Source organism: Phalangium opilio, unplaced genomic scaffold, assembly GCF_054372755.1.
Source record: "Phalangium opilio isolate 3A_F unplaced genomic scaffold, DU_Popi_V2 ptg000017l_1, whole genome shotgun sequence".
NCBI lineage: Eukaryota > Metazoa > Arthropoda > Arachnida > Opiliones > Phalangiidae > Phalangium > Phalangium opilio.
Window position 1 is genome coordinate 1,398,567 of NW_028324151.1, and position 13,158 is coordinate 1,411,724.

At 37.9% G+C, this 13,158-nt stretch overlaps 1 protein-coding gene and 1 long non-coding RNA gene across 4 annotated transcripts; one reads left to right on the forward strand and one right to left on the reverse strand.

The window, feature by feature from the left end:
* Positions 1–932: 932 nt before the first annotated feature.
* LOC149702264 (uncharacterized) lies at positions 933–4,681 on the reverse strand. The gene is made up of 3 exons (XR_016381712.1): positions 4,604–4,681; positions 3,254–3,813; positions 933–1,683 (listed from the first exon to the last, which is right to left on the reverse strand). It is a non-coding gene; the product is annotated as an uncharacterized LOC149702264 (long non-coding RNA).
* On the forward strand, positions 4,317–10,338 carry LOC149702265 (glucose dehydrogenase [FAD, quinone]-like). 3 transcript variants are annotated; one of them, XM_089866051.1, is made up of 13 exons: positions 4,317–4,591; positions 4,656–4,861; positions 6,250–6,442; positions 6,511–6,642; positions 6,744–6,865; positions 6,932–7,105; positions 7,195–7,494; positions 7,573–7,747; positions 9,254–9,382; positions 9,454–9,545; positions 9,624–9,710; positions 9,801–9,887; positions 10,193–10,338. In XM_089866051.1, exons 1-13 carry the CDS (start codon positions 4,501–4,503, stop codon positions 10,247–10,249), a joined length of 1,845 nt encoding a protein of 614 aa, XP_089722177.1. In that variant the 5' UTR covers positions 4,317–4,500; the 3' UTR covers positions 10,250–10,338. The 3 variants fall into 3 exon arrangements, with proteins under 3 accessions (XP_089722177.1, XP_089722178.1, XP_089722179.1); XM_089866053.1 differs by lacking the exon at positions 4,317–4,591 and having other exon boundaries at positions 4,741–4,861; positions 6,246–6,442; XM_089866052.1 differs by lacking the exons at positions 9,254–9,382; positions 9,454–9,545; positions 9,624–9,710; positions 9,801–9,887; positions 10,193–10,338 and adding an exon at positions 7,911–8,347 and having other exon boundaries at positions 4,319–4,591.
* The last annotated feature ends 2,820 nt before the right edge of the window (positions 10,339–13,158 follow it).

Genomic DNA, 13,158 nt, shown 5'->3' on the forward strand with positions numbered 1-13,158 from the left:
AGAAGAAGTGTAGACGGATTTAATAAGTTCTACTGCCTCACAAAAAATGGAGGTCTTTCTTAACAACTAATACAAATAAAAACACTTTAAAAATTATAAAAATTAATGGTTCGAGTGTACAAGACATGTTTGCAAGGACAACACGAACCATTGTAAGTCCTGGCTAAGGATCCTTCCAAATCATAAAGAATGATTTTTCCAGATCCAGATAGAAAAGAATGGAAAAAATGGATGGAGAAGTATACGTAGTTTACAGGCAAGGAGGATTAATACCATTTGCGCAAGGAGACCAGGCAACTTAAGAGTGTAAAATAGTAGCAAACTGCTATTTTACACTCTAAGTCGCTTGGTCCTCCTTGCGCAAATGGTAGGAATCCTCAATGTCTATAAACTACGCGTAAAAGATGAATCGTTAAAAACGATTCTGGTGATGTCTTCCGGAACGGGAAGTTCTCGATGACTTGAAAATAACTAAGATCGAGACGCGCCTAAATTCTCGATACCGCGTTTGTTCTAATTCTAATTCTAAAACTACTGTAGATGTCGCGACTGCAGCTGATAAATTGACATAACAACAACAACAACAGTCAACAAATCGACCTGTAAATTAAATTAAAAGTCCTACTCTTTCCTAACTATTAACTATTTAATTAATTAAATAACCATTGGTCACCTCAGCCTCCGCAGAAATAAAGATTTCTTAACATTGAACCAAAATACACTCCTTTAAAGGGAGGGTGAAGTGGAAAATCAAGTGATTTTTTCTTTCGATTCTTATACTAATTATAAGGCCAGACTGAACAGTGAAACATTCAAGAATGGTCTTAATAATTTATTATGTAAAAGAATCTTTGAAAAATCAAGTGATTTTTCACTTCACCCTCCCTTTAACAACAAAAAAAGGTAAGCCTATTCTCATGGCTTAAAAGGTCAAGCAAGAAAAATAGTCATAGACTTAAGGACTCACTCAGGTACCACCAAAAAGCTTTTACGATGACGTTTTCCACAATTGATGACGTCGAATGTTTCCACAATTGACCCATACATACATAGTATGGATCGTGTAATGTCCATTTGTCCGCTGAAATAAAGCTTAAATTAATCAAGAGTTCTTTTGAGATGGTAAATAATAAACATGCAAAAAAGGTAAGCTTATAATAAAAGTAAGTTAGTAGGTTTGATGTCGATGTTTGTTGTCTTCAGCGTCGAAAATTGTTGTATACGCGATATAGTCTTTTACGCGCCGAAAATGTTCGTATTGTTTATAGTTTTCGCGCCGAAATGTTCGTATTGTTTATAGTTTTTCGCGTCGCGGATGGTTTTTCTTGCCGCCGAAAACGTCGTTTCTCGCGCACAATCTTCAAGTCGTGACGTCACGCGCACCATTTTAATCGTAGGTCAGAAGAACTTATCAAAATATTTTAACCCTTAATCTAATTGCGATTGAAAAAAAGACATGGGAAGTAGCACACACAAAAAGCGCAATGGGAAAAATTGGCCATGCAATGGTTAAGCTTAGCTTAGAGAGAGTTGGGGACATGCTTAGTAAAAATCGTCCTTGATAATTGAGGACAAAAAACGCATTACCTTTTTAGCCGACCATGGTCCCTTTGGTCGTATCCAGATACCCCGATCCATGATGAAGAAAACTAGTATCGCTCGCCAATAGGTGGGACCAATCACCTTTTGAAAAATAAAAATAATAATTAGTAAATTTACTTTAGCCAAAAAAACTATTCCGTGAAAAATAAATTCAGTTAAAATTAAATAAAACTTGACAAATTAAAAAAAATTAATTTATCCCGTGAAAAACTTGACTAAAAAAATTATCCCGTGAAAAACTTGACTAAAAAAAATTTATCCCGTGAAAAGCTAATTTAAAAAAAAATAATTTAACCCGTGAAAAAGACTAATTAAGCTTAACTGTGTATCAGTTGGGGTTTGCGCAAGTCATTTTGGCGCGCGCGGGAAAACCACCGCAACTATGACGGGGAAACCCTAACTCGAATCGGCAAAGACACAATGAAGAAGATGGCGGCTTCGGGAGGGACCCGGGATGCTTAAGCTACACTATCAGGAAGGGAGCGTACTAAAAATTTTAAACTTTCCTATTTGTCTTTACTAACATTAAACTACCAAATGTTTTACCTAAAATAACTAAATAAGTTTAAGCGCTTAAAGTTTTTAAGATCCTAGGCTGAAATAAATCTAATTTCAACTAACTATCGGGTATCGGGATGAAATATAAAAAAATTAGGAGCGGATCTTCGCCTTACCTCTTAAGTTGGCGCCGGAGCGAGAACTGACGAAATTTGAATCCCCTTCTTCACGACACAAAACTAGCTAACCGACCAACTACTCATCCCTGACGTATCACACCACAAGCTAACCGACCAATCGCGCGAGACTTTGGAAAAAAAACAGGCAAGGGGGCAGGCCCAAAACACCTGTTGTTGTATACAGTATTATACCAAAGTGCGCAGCATTTTTCGCTGGTCATGGCGAAGGTTTTTACTAGATTTTAATCTAAAGATGAATTTAACTAGCTTTTGGCGTTTAACTCAGGGCTCAAATTAATCTAATCTTAATTATTTAACGAGTTAAAAATTGTTTAAATAAATACGAGCGCATCTTAAACTTCCCTTAGCGAGTCTAGCTCTAGAGCCCAAGATGGAAGGCGAGAGCCGAGCGACGACTCGAGAGCGAGAGGCCGAGAGCCGCGAAAGCTCGCGATATACGGGGATGGATTACTACGGTAGCAGCGGTACGCGGGACAATGGGAGAGACGGCGCAAAATTAGTGATCACGTGATATTAAACGGCCTATAACCACTAAGCACCGAAGAAAGAGTTTTTGTACATGGGGTGGTTGTAAATCAGCCTAATAAACGCTAGACTAGATGGTTAAGCGCAAGTTAGGGGCTTATAAAATTTCCGAACAAATTAAAAATAACAAAATAATTCAGAAAACTAAAACTAGCGTTTTGTAGGCCTATTAATTTGAATTTTACAAGCCCTTTCGTACTATGGTTGATTTCCGGGGGTTTTTATCCGTAATTTTAATCTCAAATTAAAATTAATTATGGGGATCTTTGAATATTAATTTTTCACGCGTTCAAAATAATAAAGTTGAATTAAGGAAGTTTCCAAAAATGCTATCCATCCAAAAAAAACACGAAAACCAAAATTCTTTCAACCATAGTTCTAAAGCCGGATTAAGTTTGAGAATAAATAAATTAATAAAGATTACTTACTAATTTGATGCTTCTCCTTTCTTGAAAATTTGATACTAGTTCGCGCGCGAAGTTTCTTTGTCTCGCTGGGCGAGTTCAGCGGACAAGAGAAAAACACGTCCAGTAGGCGAAGGAGTTAACTTAGTTCTGGCAACTTCTGGGCCTGGGCTCCGGCACTAACTGGGACCGGGGGGGGGGGGGTTAAGTAAAATTAGGGATACAAGTTGTTTAGGAGCAAGAAGGATGAATATGGAGGTGCAACCCATGTTGAAAAACGTACGGTACGTTTTCTCTTCGTTGGCCGTCAAAAACTAGAATCCCTCGGCTAGATGTTTGGCGCCATGGCTGTCTCTGCCACTCTTATCATACTCTCAGATCAAAGAAGTTTTACTGCAAGGCAGCTAAACCACGGTAAATTGTCACAGTAGAGAGAGAGTTTATGATTGGAGGAGAAGCTATGTTTTGTGACACAATTTACACGAATATATTGGTGGGTTGAATGCCACCAAGATAGCTGTCCGAACTGTGGTAAGACTTCGGAAGGTCTGACGATACACTCCTCACCCAGAGGAAAAAGATTCCTTTCAAAAGTGAAAAACTATTTTTCTACTGGATTTTAAAGGGAATGTCACCAATTTAATAGGCCTATCTATGCATAAATACGCGCTTTCATCGAGTCCATCTCAGTTTAAATATTAATTAATAATAATTTTCATTAAAATTAACTACATTCACTATCATACATTGAAGTAAAAAGCATTTACGATTAAAATTACGTAACTTTTGAAGAACATTAGATTTAAGTTAAGTCCACAATTTAAATAAACACACTCAAAATGTTAACAGAAAAATTGTCGAAATTTATTTGGTTTTGATAAACAAATCTGTACGCTGCGAAATATTTAACGGGATACTGAAATGTACTTGTTTTTAATGAACACGTAACGCATTCCAATACATAGTTAATTCAGACTAGGAGGATTGATTCTATTTACACCAGGAGGTCAGGCTACATGGCGGACAGACTGCAGCACACCAAGTAGCCTCGCCTCCTGTTGTGTAAATGGTATAAATGCTCCTAATCTGAAAACTATGTATTTGTTATTTGACAATACTTTAAGTATTCAATATATGAATTAAACTCTTAAGTATTTTATGATTAAATACTTGAACTTAACCAAGATACTAACAGCTTAGTTTGTTCGAGAGGGATTGAAAAAATCGCTACATTTCAGTTAAAATCGCGTTCATTTAAGTTCGTTACTAAAATGGCCCTAAATTTAACCCTTTATTTGAATCTTCTCAATTTGATATCGCGTCAAAATGACGTCTTAAAACCATCTTACGATTACATCATTGGTAAGTACTTACGACAAAAATATTCACCGGTAGCTAATCCATCTAGAAAACATTTTGTTCTCAGTTGGGTCAGGGTCAGGTGGCGCGACGCTAGCCAATAGACTGACCGAAGACGGACGTGTTGACGTACTTTTACTGGAAGCTGGTGGGTATCCACCAGAGCAAGCGAATATTCCCATTAAAGCAGCCAAATATGGCTTGGGATCGTCATTGTCTTGGGTTTTTCCAGTTGAACCAAATGGAAAAAGTTGCCTAGGAGCCCGAAATCAGGTAAGTTTGATGACCATAAATCGCCAAGAAACATTTGGTATTAAGCCACATCGTATGATGAATATCTAACAATAGGCTAGTAGCAAAAGTACACAGGTAAAGGAATGTCACAGGTCTTCTATTGGTAGGAACTTTTGCTATTTCTTTGAATAGGCCTGTACAAATATTTTGGTTTTGACCTTGAGGGGAGGGTGAAAGGTAGAGGATTGTGGTAAGGTGATGTTTTTCAGTACGTTTGTTTTTGAAAGAGAGAGGATTATGATAATAAGGTTAAGCATTGATAATTATGTTTTTCGTCCTCTGGTTATTTTCAATGAGATTATTGGTATTTGCATCTATTTAAATAGGACATGTCTTCCTCCCTTTAAACTTCCCCATAGGCCTACTCTAGACACCACTTTCCTGCCTTCGATACAATACCGCACCTGCATTTCGAAACTCAAAAAAGAAAACCCGAGAAACCCAGAGTATTTTTAGAAGCAAAAGCAAGTATAAACTGACAAAATGTATAGAATGGCGGTAGTTACGTCTATTTTGCCCGAAATCGAGAGGAATTTTGAACCAAAAAGCAAATAAATACTGGGCCTAACGTTACCACCCACCCCCACTGCATTCTCTCTTTTGAATTCTGGTTTCTTTTCATATAAAAAGTAGAAGAGTAGAGCATCGAGGGGCTAATCAATAAAAACAAATCTGTAAGCCTATTTAAGGGCTACGGTAATAATTTTAGCACTATTAGAGGCTGTGGATAGAGGGGCTATTCCCTCTAATTTTCTTGTTTGTTACATTCAATAGAAAAATCGGTTGAATTATGGTTTGTGAGGTCAGTGCCCAGGTAATACGTCATGGGCTTAGCTTGGGTATCAGTGGGCGGTCATATTTGGTATCGCTTTGGTTCTATGGCCAAATAGCATGGGTGACGTCACACTAAGGCTTCAGAGGTGGAGTATAGAGAGCTTTCAGTTGGAGGAGGAGCTGAGTCTCGTGACATAATTTACGCCGCCATATTGGTGGTGGGTTTAAACTGCAGGAATGAAGCTGAGACCACCTAATATATCTACCAGAACACCGGTAAGACTTGGGCGGGTGTGACGTAATACTAACCTATCTGAAAGCTCTCTATAGAGTGGTACTGAGGGGGAGGAGCCACGGGGACGTGACGTCAATTTTGGTAGTTTAAATTGTATGGCCTGATTTCCAATATGGATGCCAAAACCGAGATAAGAGATAGGAGGGTGTTACGTCACTAGAAAATTCGTAGTAATACCAGACTATGGGAAACGATGTGGCTTGAATGTGGTTATAGACCATCTTGTTCTAGGCGATTTTGGTTCCTTCCTTGACATAACTCTAGGGTATTTTATAACTTCCGACCCATGCTTAGATAGACTTGTTTATTTTCGGCTGGCAAATCTGTTGGAGGGTCGAGTCAAATAAACTCCATGTTATACTCTCATGGTAACCGAGTGGATTACGACTTATGGGAAGCTAATGGGGCTCGAGGTTGGGGATTCCATGACGTACTACCCTATTTCAAAAAGGCCGAAGGCGTACAAATTCCCAGGGACGCCATTGACGAAGGTAAAAAAAAAAATATGTCCATGTACTCCTGACTTAAAAGAGACATCAGGAATCAATGTTCTTTCAAGGTTACCACGGAGAGAACGGACCTTTGACCGTATCACACCCAAATTACGTTGGTGAGCTTAGAGATTCCTATTTGGCCGCGGTCAATGAAACCGGACACCCGCTTCTTGACTTTAACGGAAGAGTTCAACAAGGTATGTTTACAATTAGCCAACCTCAGGGTTCGTACGAACCTCGATGGTCAACGAAGGTCAACTAATCTATTTAGCGCGATAACTTTACTACCAAAAATCAGGTTTTGGTGTGACGCAGGCTACACTTCGAGACGGTTATCGATGTGGTACTGAAAAGGCTTATTTACGACCCGCCTACTCAAGAAGGAACTTGCGAGTGGTGACCCGTGCCCTAGTCACTAAAGTATTAAACTCAATCGGGTGACCATACAGACTCAATAGCGTCACTATATTCTTCGGTGTACTTTAGATCGACATATCTTCCAATAAAGTGGCCCGAGGAGTGTTCTTTGTTACCAAAAATGGTAAAACCTACAATGTTCTTGCTAAACGTGAAGTCATAATTAGCGCCGGGGCTATTAAGTCTCCCCAAATTCTGATGCTATCCGGAATTGGACCAAAGAATCACTTGGAAAAATTGAAGGCAATTAACTTCATACTGGGCACTTTCCATTACTTCTATTTGTTCTTTTAATAAAAACTGCCATAATAACAACGGGCGTATTCCTTCAGATTCCAGTACTGTCCGATCTTCCAGTTGGACAAAATTTACAAGACCACGTGACCTGTTTGGGCAACACCTTCACGGTTGAAGGAACTAACATGCCAACTGAGATGAACCTCCTCATTTACAACGCAATCCCAACATTACCTCAACCGGATGTATTGACGGGTGAAACGTCATCGCCTTATTTTACTGAGGTCATGGGTCACGTGAAATCTCCTTACGAGAAAATACAGGGTGATTATAATGACTTGCAGTTGGATTTTGTCTCCATGAGTTCGGGACCCCAATCTTTCTTTAACCTTGAGGTAAACAAGATAAGAAATTAGGCCTAGGTTATTTATTTATTTTTTTCTTTGGAAACCAAAATTTTAAATTGTTAACAGCTTATGAAGTATTATTTGAAATACGTGAAAACGCAATCATTTACTATGATTCCCAGTTTGTTACACCCAGCGTCAAGGGGCAGTGTCACTCTGAATTCAACGGATCCCAAAGATAAACCCAAAGTTTTTATGAACTATCTTTCTGATCCTAAAGATGTCGAAGTCTTGGTTTATGGTAAGTTCTATACAGGGTAGAAACCTTCGATACAACCACCAAAGCAAAGGTTTCCACAATGTCTCTTGATATCCTTTGGAGTTTGATTAACGAGTTGGGCCTACAAAGCAATTACGCGATTATAATACCGTGGAACCCTTTAAACGTTTACTTGTTCTTAAAGCCATGAAGAAAATACGAGAAATAGTAAACTCCAAGGCTCTCTCTCGAGTAAAGCCCCGAATGATTGGTCCCGTTCCCGGTTGCGAACGATTTCAAGTGGCTACTGACAAGTACTTTCGATGTTTGGCTAGGACATTAACAATATCGGCGTACCACGCGTGTTGTACTTGCAAAATGGGACAAATCAACGACCCTACGACTGTGGTTGACGATAGTTTAAGGGTCAAGGGCATCAAAAGGTTAAGAGTCGTTGATGCCTCGATCATGCCCACGAGTTTATCCGCAAATACCAACGCCCCTACTATCATGATTGCCGAAAAAGCGGCTGATATCATCAAGAAACAATGGAATTTGTATACCAATAATTATGCCTTTAGAATGTAAATTATTTAAGTGAGATTAGAGAATAATATATAATTAAATTATAATTAAAACAGAGTCTTTGATTAATTCGACATGTTTTGGGGAATGAATTAAATTCAATTCCCGCTCAACTGCACGAAAAATGGGAAAAATAAGGCGGGTTTTCATATTAAATTCAACTACACTTAGATAAGGTACCAAAGTGATGACGTACAAACCGACCCTGAAAGCTCTATCACGTTCCTTGACACCTTCAGCAAAAATCCTTGACGAGTTTGCAAATACCTTTTTATCAGGTTAACAATCTGTTCTATCTCTCGCATTGACCCCCTGGGAGGGCAACGCAAATACCCCCTTAGATGACCCGTAACAATTTAAAACAGGGTATAGGTTAAATCATCCTTTACTGACCTTATTCAGTATTTTTCATGTGACATATGACTAGAAATTTCCATATTCTATATGGCATTTAAGACACATGTCTGTTTGCTTGATAACATATACCAGTTTTCTGGACGTTTTAGATGTGTGGTGGGCTTAGATAAGTATTTTATTATTTAACATCTTTTAAGCGTCAGTAAGGTTGAAACTACGGCTGCGGGATACCGTTTATAAAGCCCCGTAGAGAAAAAGTAGTTACTGAATAGTGGAGGTGAATAATGAAAAAAAAACTCTCGCGTGCTAGATATTCACGTGTTAGCGTTCAAAACCAATCTGAAATGACAGTAAATGGGAAGCTAGGGTCACGCCTATTACTAAGCTACGACTAAAGAGACAAAACAGGCCATTCAGGATCGTACACACTGACTTTAGACTAGAATAAATTAACACCCAGCTCTGAATCCCCGTTTAATAACCGCGTATATAAGTTCGTAACGCGTACTGTTTTGGATTCAAATCCTCCGTTAATCTCGCTTAAGTTAGTTACGCGAAAAAATTTGCCTTCCAATATGAATCTAGCTTTAATATTTGTTTTGGTAGGCTTAGTACTTTGCCCGAATCTCGATTTAGTTTTATGCGCCGGCCCTTCTTTGCAACTTTATTTTCCACTTAAAGAATGCACTCCTGAAAGCATCGTTTACGCGGCTAATTTTATACAGAATAAATGCGGTAAATTAGTATTTTAAATTTTAAAATTCGAGACCCTTGGAAACGGGCTCAAATTTTCCTATCCTTTACAGATTACATAGATAGTGACGAATGTTTCGCGGCTTTCGCCGAATGCTCCAAGAACCCTAACCCAGACATCTCCCCCAAAGGATTCGACGCTAATGTATGACATATACAACCGATAAACATAAGTAAAGTAATAGATGTAAGTATGCCCTATCTGTTTTGAATATCGTTCCAGGAAGCGGCTTCATACTGCGCCAAAGCTTTGAATTATTCCGCTGACCAGATCAAAAAGGTTTGCGATACTTCTCCACTTAATTACGAAGTACGTATTGATTAGGGTTAATTAGGTATCGTAAGATTTGCTTTCATCTTACATGTTATTCATACGGAAAAACTTGGTAAAATTTATTAGACTACCTTGCAAATTGTGTGTTGTCTGAAAACTCGATCTGCCCAAACCTCTGGATTAGACTATGGTGTCGTCGAAGAAATTGCCGAGGTATAAAATTGAAACATATTTTTTAATATAGGACACACGATATATAATTTCAAGATACTACCATAAGTTATGTCCCATAAGTATGACACTACCTTTACTTCATAATGCTAGGTATAGCCGTCCATCTTCCTATTTAGTCTGTACTAGGCGTCACTTTACCTCGAATGTATGACCTACCTCATTCACTTCATGATATACTCTCAGTAACCTGTGACAAACTTATGAAACATATCTTATGATCATACTTATGAAACTACCAAATGCTAGGCCGACCATTAATTCCTACTAATTTTCGATATTTTCAGAGCTGCTATAAGAAAGACGGTAGTTGCGCTTCTGCTAATTCATGCAACGCTAATTAAAATTCCTAATTATATACTGAAATATTATATGCACCATTATCTTTGTTAATTCGAGGCACAGAAACTTAATTAAACTTGCATTTAAAAACTAATAATTGTCTATTTATTTATTTATTTCCTAAATCCCTAATTGTTTTCGGAGGCATAGACCGATTCGGAAATTAACTAAGCCTAGTTTTAATGTTTAGGCTTAATTATTAAAATTCTACCAATATTTATTCAGCTCTTAAATTAATTTCAGTTAGTGAATTTTTCTGGTCGATTGATGCTAAAGTTGACCAAAGATATTAACTTAAGTTAGGCTTCGGCCTAAGGTTTTGGTTCAAAACAAGCTATAGCTGTTTCAAATAATAGAGTAATGGCACCTCCCTACCTTTGGCTACGTTATGTTCTACGAGATATTAACATGGAGTGCCACTACTCTATATATCACACCACCTGTTAGTGAGTCACAACGAAAAATAAGAGAAAACTCGACGCTGACATGGTACTAAGATTTTATCAGATTCTACTTCTCTACCTACCACGGTGATGCTGTCTTTTACAACCGAATTTAGCGAGTCTAAGGCCCACCATGGAGGATGTATATGCATCCTCCTTGGGCCTACTAAAAGGGTGTATCTGATCGACACATGATTTTGAAAAACTAAATGCAATCTGAATATTTTCAAGAACGCTATATTTTAATTTTTATTTTCTTGAGCTTTGATTATTTCTAGTTACCTAAAGTAATTAGTATTTATTAGTTGAAAAGGCTTAATGAATTGGTTGAAGGTTTTCCCTGTACCTCTTATAACAACAGAGTAATAACATAAGTTTATAAGTGATATGTTTCATAAGTATGACACTACCTATACAAGTTCGTAATGCTACTGAGAGACTTACAGCTCGAACTAGTTCTAGCAGAACGACAGGGTAATAACATAAGTTTATAAGATAGCTTCCATAAGTATGGCACTTCCTATACTACGTAATGCTACTGAGAGATTTACAGCTCTAGATAACTAGTTCGAGAACGACGGAAGCGAGAATTGAAGTCCTACACTCGGTTTTGCAGTCCATCTACGTCCTATTTAGTCTGCATAACTAAGCCCAAATTTGACAACGCCTCACCAGGCGTATGTCGCTTTACCCTGAATCTATGACCTACTTCAATCACTTCATGACAAGCCCCGGTTTGTAACCAGCGACAAACTTATGTATGGAACATATCTCATGAACTTATGGTAATAATAATGCAAAATGAATTAGTCAAGAATACATTTTGCGACTTCAGTAGAGCAGAGCTTCAAAGTATGATAAATTTGTTTTTAATTCAAAAAGCTTTTTACCACAATTTTCCTAACTAAACCTATGATATTTGTCAGTATTATCTAACGCCCCGTTTTTTGATTTATTTAAAATATCAGAAGTGCTCGCCAGGCACGTACTTTTATCATTACTTTTGCTAGAAAATGTTTGGCATAACACACGTAAGTTGTTGATATTTTCATTGATACGTAACAACAACTATACGCTGTTAATTCATCTAATTAATATAATTACTTCTAGCTGTATGCGAATAAATTAGAAATAAAGAATTTAATTGGATTGACTACAACCATAAGTTTATAACATATATTTCATAAGTATGACACTACCTATACTTCGTAATGCGAGAGACTTAAAGCTCGAGCTAGTTCGAGAACGACAAATGAGAATTGATTAACTACACTCGGTTAATTTTGCAGTACTTCCATCTAGGTCCTATTTAGTCTGCATTACTAAGCCTTTGACAGCGCCTCACCAGGCGTCTTCGCTTTACCCTGAATCTATGACCTACATCACTCACTTCGTGACAAGCTCCAGTTTGTAACCAGTGACAAACTTATGGAATATATCTTATGAACTTATGATATTAGTTTCGATGTGGTTGGAAAATGAATAAAACCTATTTTCTATGGAAGATCTTAAAATTCCAAAATTATTTGTAAAGGGTTTTATCATCCAATGACAGCTCTCTGCCTTTGATTGTACTAGTCTCTATATGGCAATATAACATTGGCGCCAGTACTACTTATCTGATCTGATCTACTTCGTTGTCGCCTAGCTAGCTAAGAAGCCCCCCATACCTATTAATTTAGCTGTCAATCAGTCCATTGTAAGTTTTAAGGAGTGTCACGTGGTCAGGCTTCTTGGCGACGAAAGAGCAAATAGAGTTCTTCAGTCCGGGTTTTTCTACACTTGTTGAGCGCCTTTGTCTCTACTAAAATCCCCCATGAAGAACAGGTATTGATGCAGTGGTAATTTTTGGGCCATACCAAGACGGTCAAGGGTTATATCAGTTAGGCCTAACATGGGCAAATATTCTTGTGTTTAAGATTTATGTTCATTTCTTTTTTTTTGTAACGTTAGGCTAGTTTAAGTTGGAAAGTTTTAGTTTATTTTCGAGGGGCTAATCACTGTCAGATTCGCTGTACACCGAATACGAATTGGGTGTAATCATTTTAGCATTGTCAAGAGCGGGGCTCGCGTAATCACTTTAGTACAGTCGAAGGTACAGCCGTGTACACCGATTGCATTGAGTGACCAGCCCCTCGTTTTTCTTTTTTTGTGTGTGGAAATATTTTCTCTTGGTTTAGTGAAATATCTCTGCACTGGCCATGCAGCTAGAAAGGATGTGAGTCATCAGAACTAACAAAACAGAATCTTTGGGGTTAGGGATTAGGTTCCCATGAGAAACAGCCTATAAAACTTTGATGGTTTCGATACATTAGAGTTAAAAGAAATAGGCCTAGGGTATTGTACGGGCCTAGGCTTAACACACACGTGCGAAGTTTGAAAGAGTATAATAAAGAGAGATAAAAATCGAGGCTAGATTTAGCAAAATTGAAAGGAGAGGAAATAAGGGACACAAGTACCAAACCCCT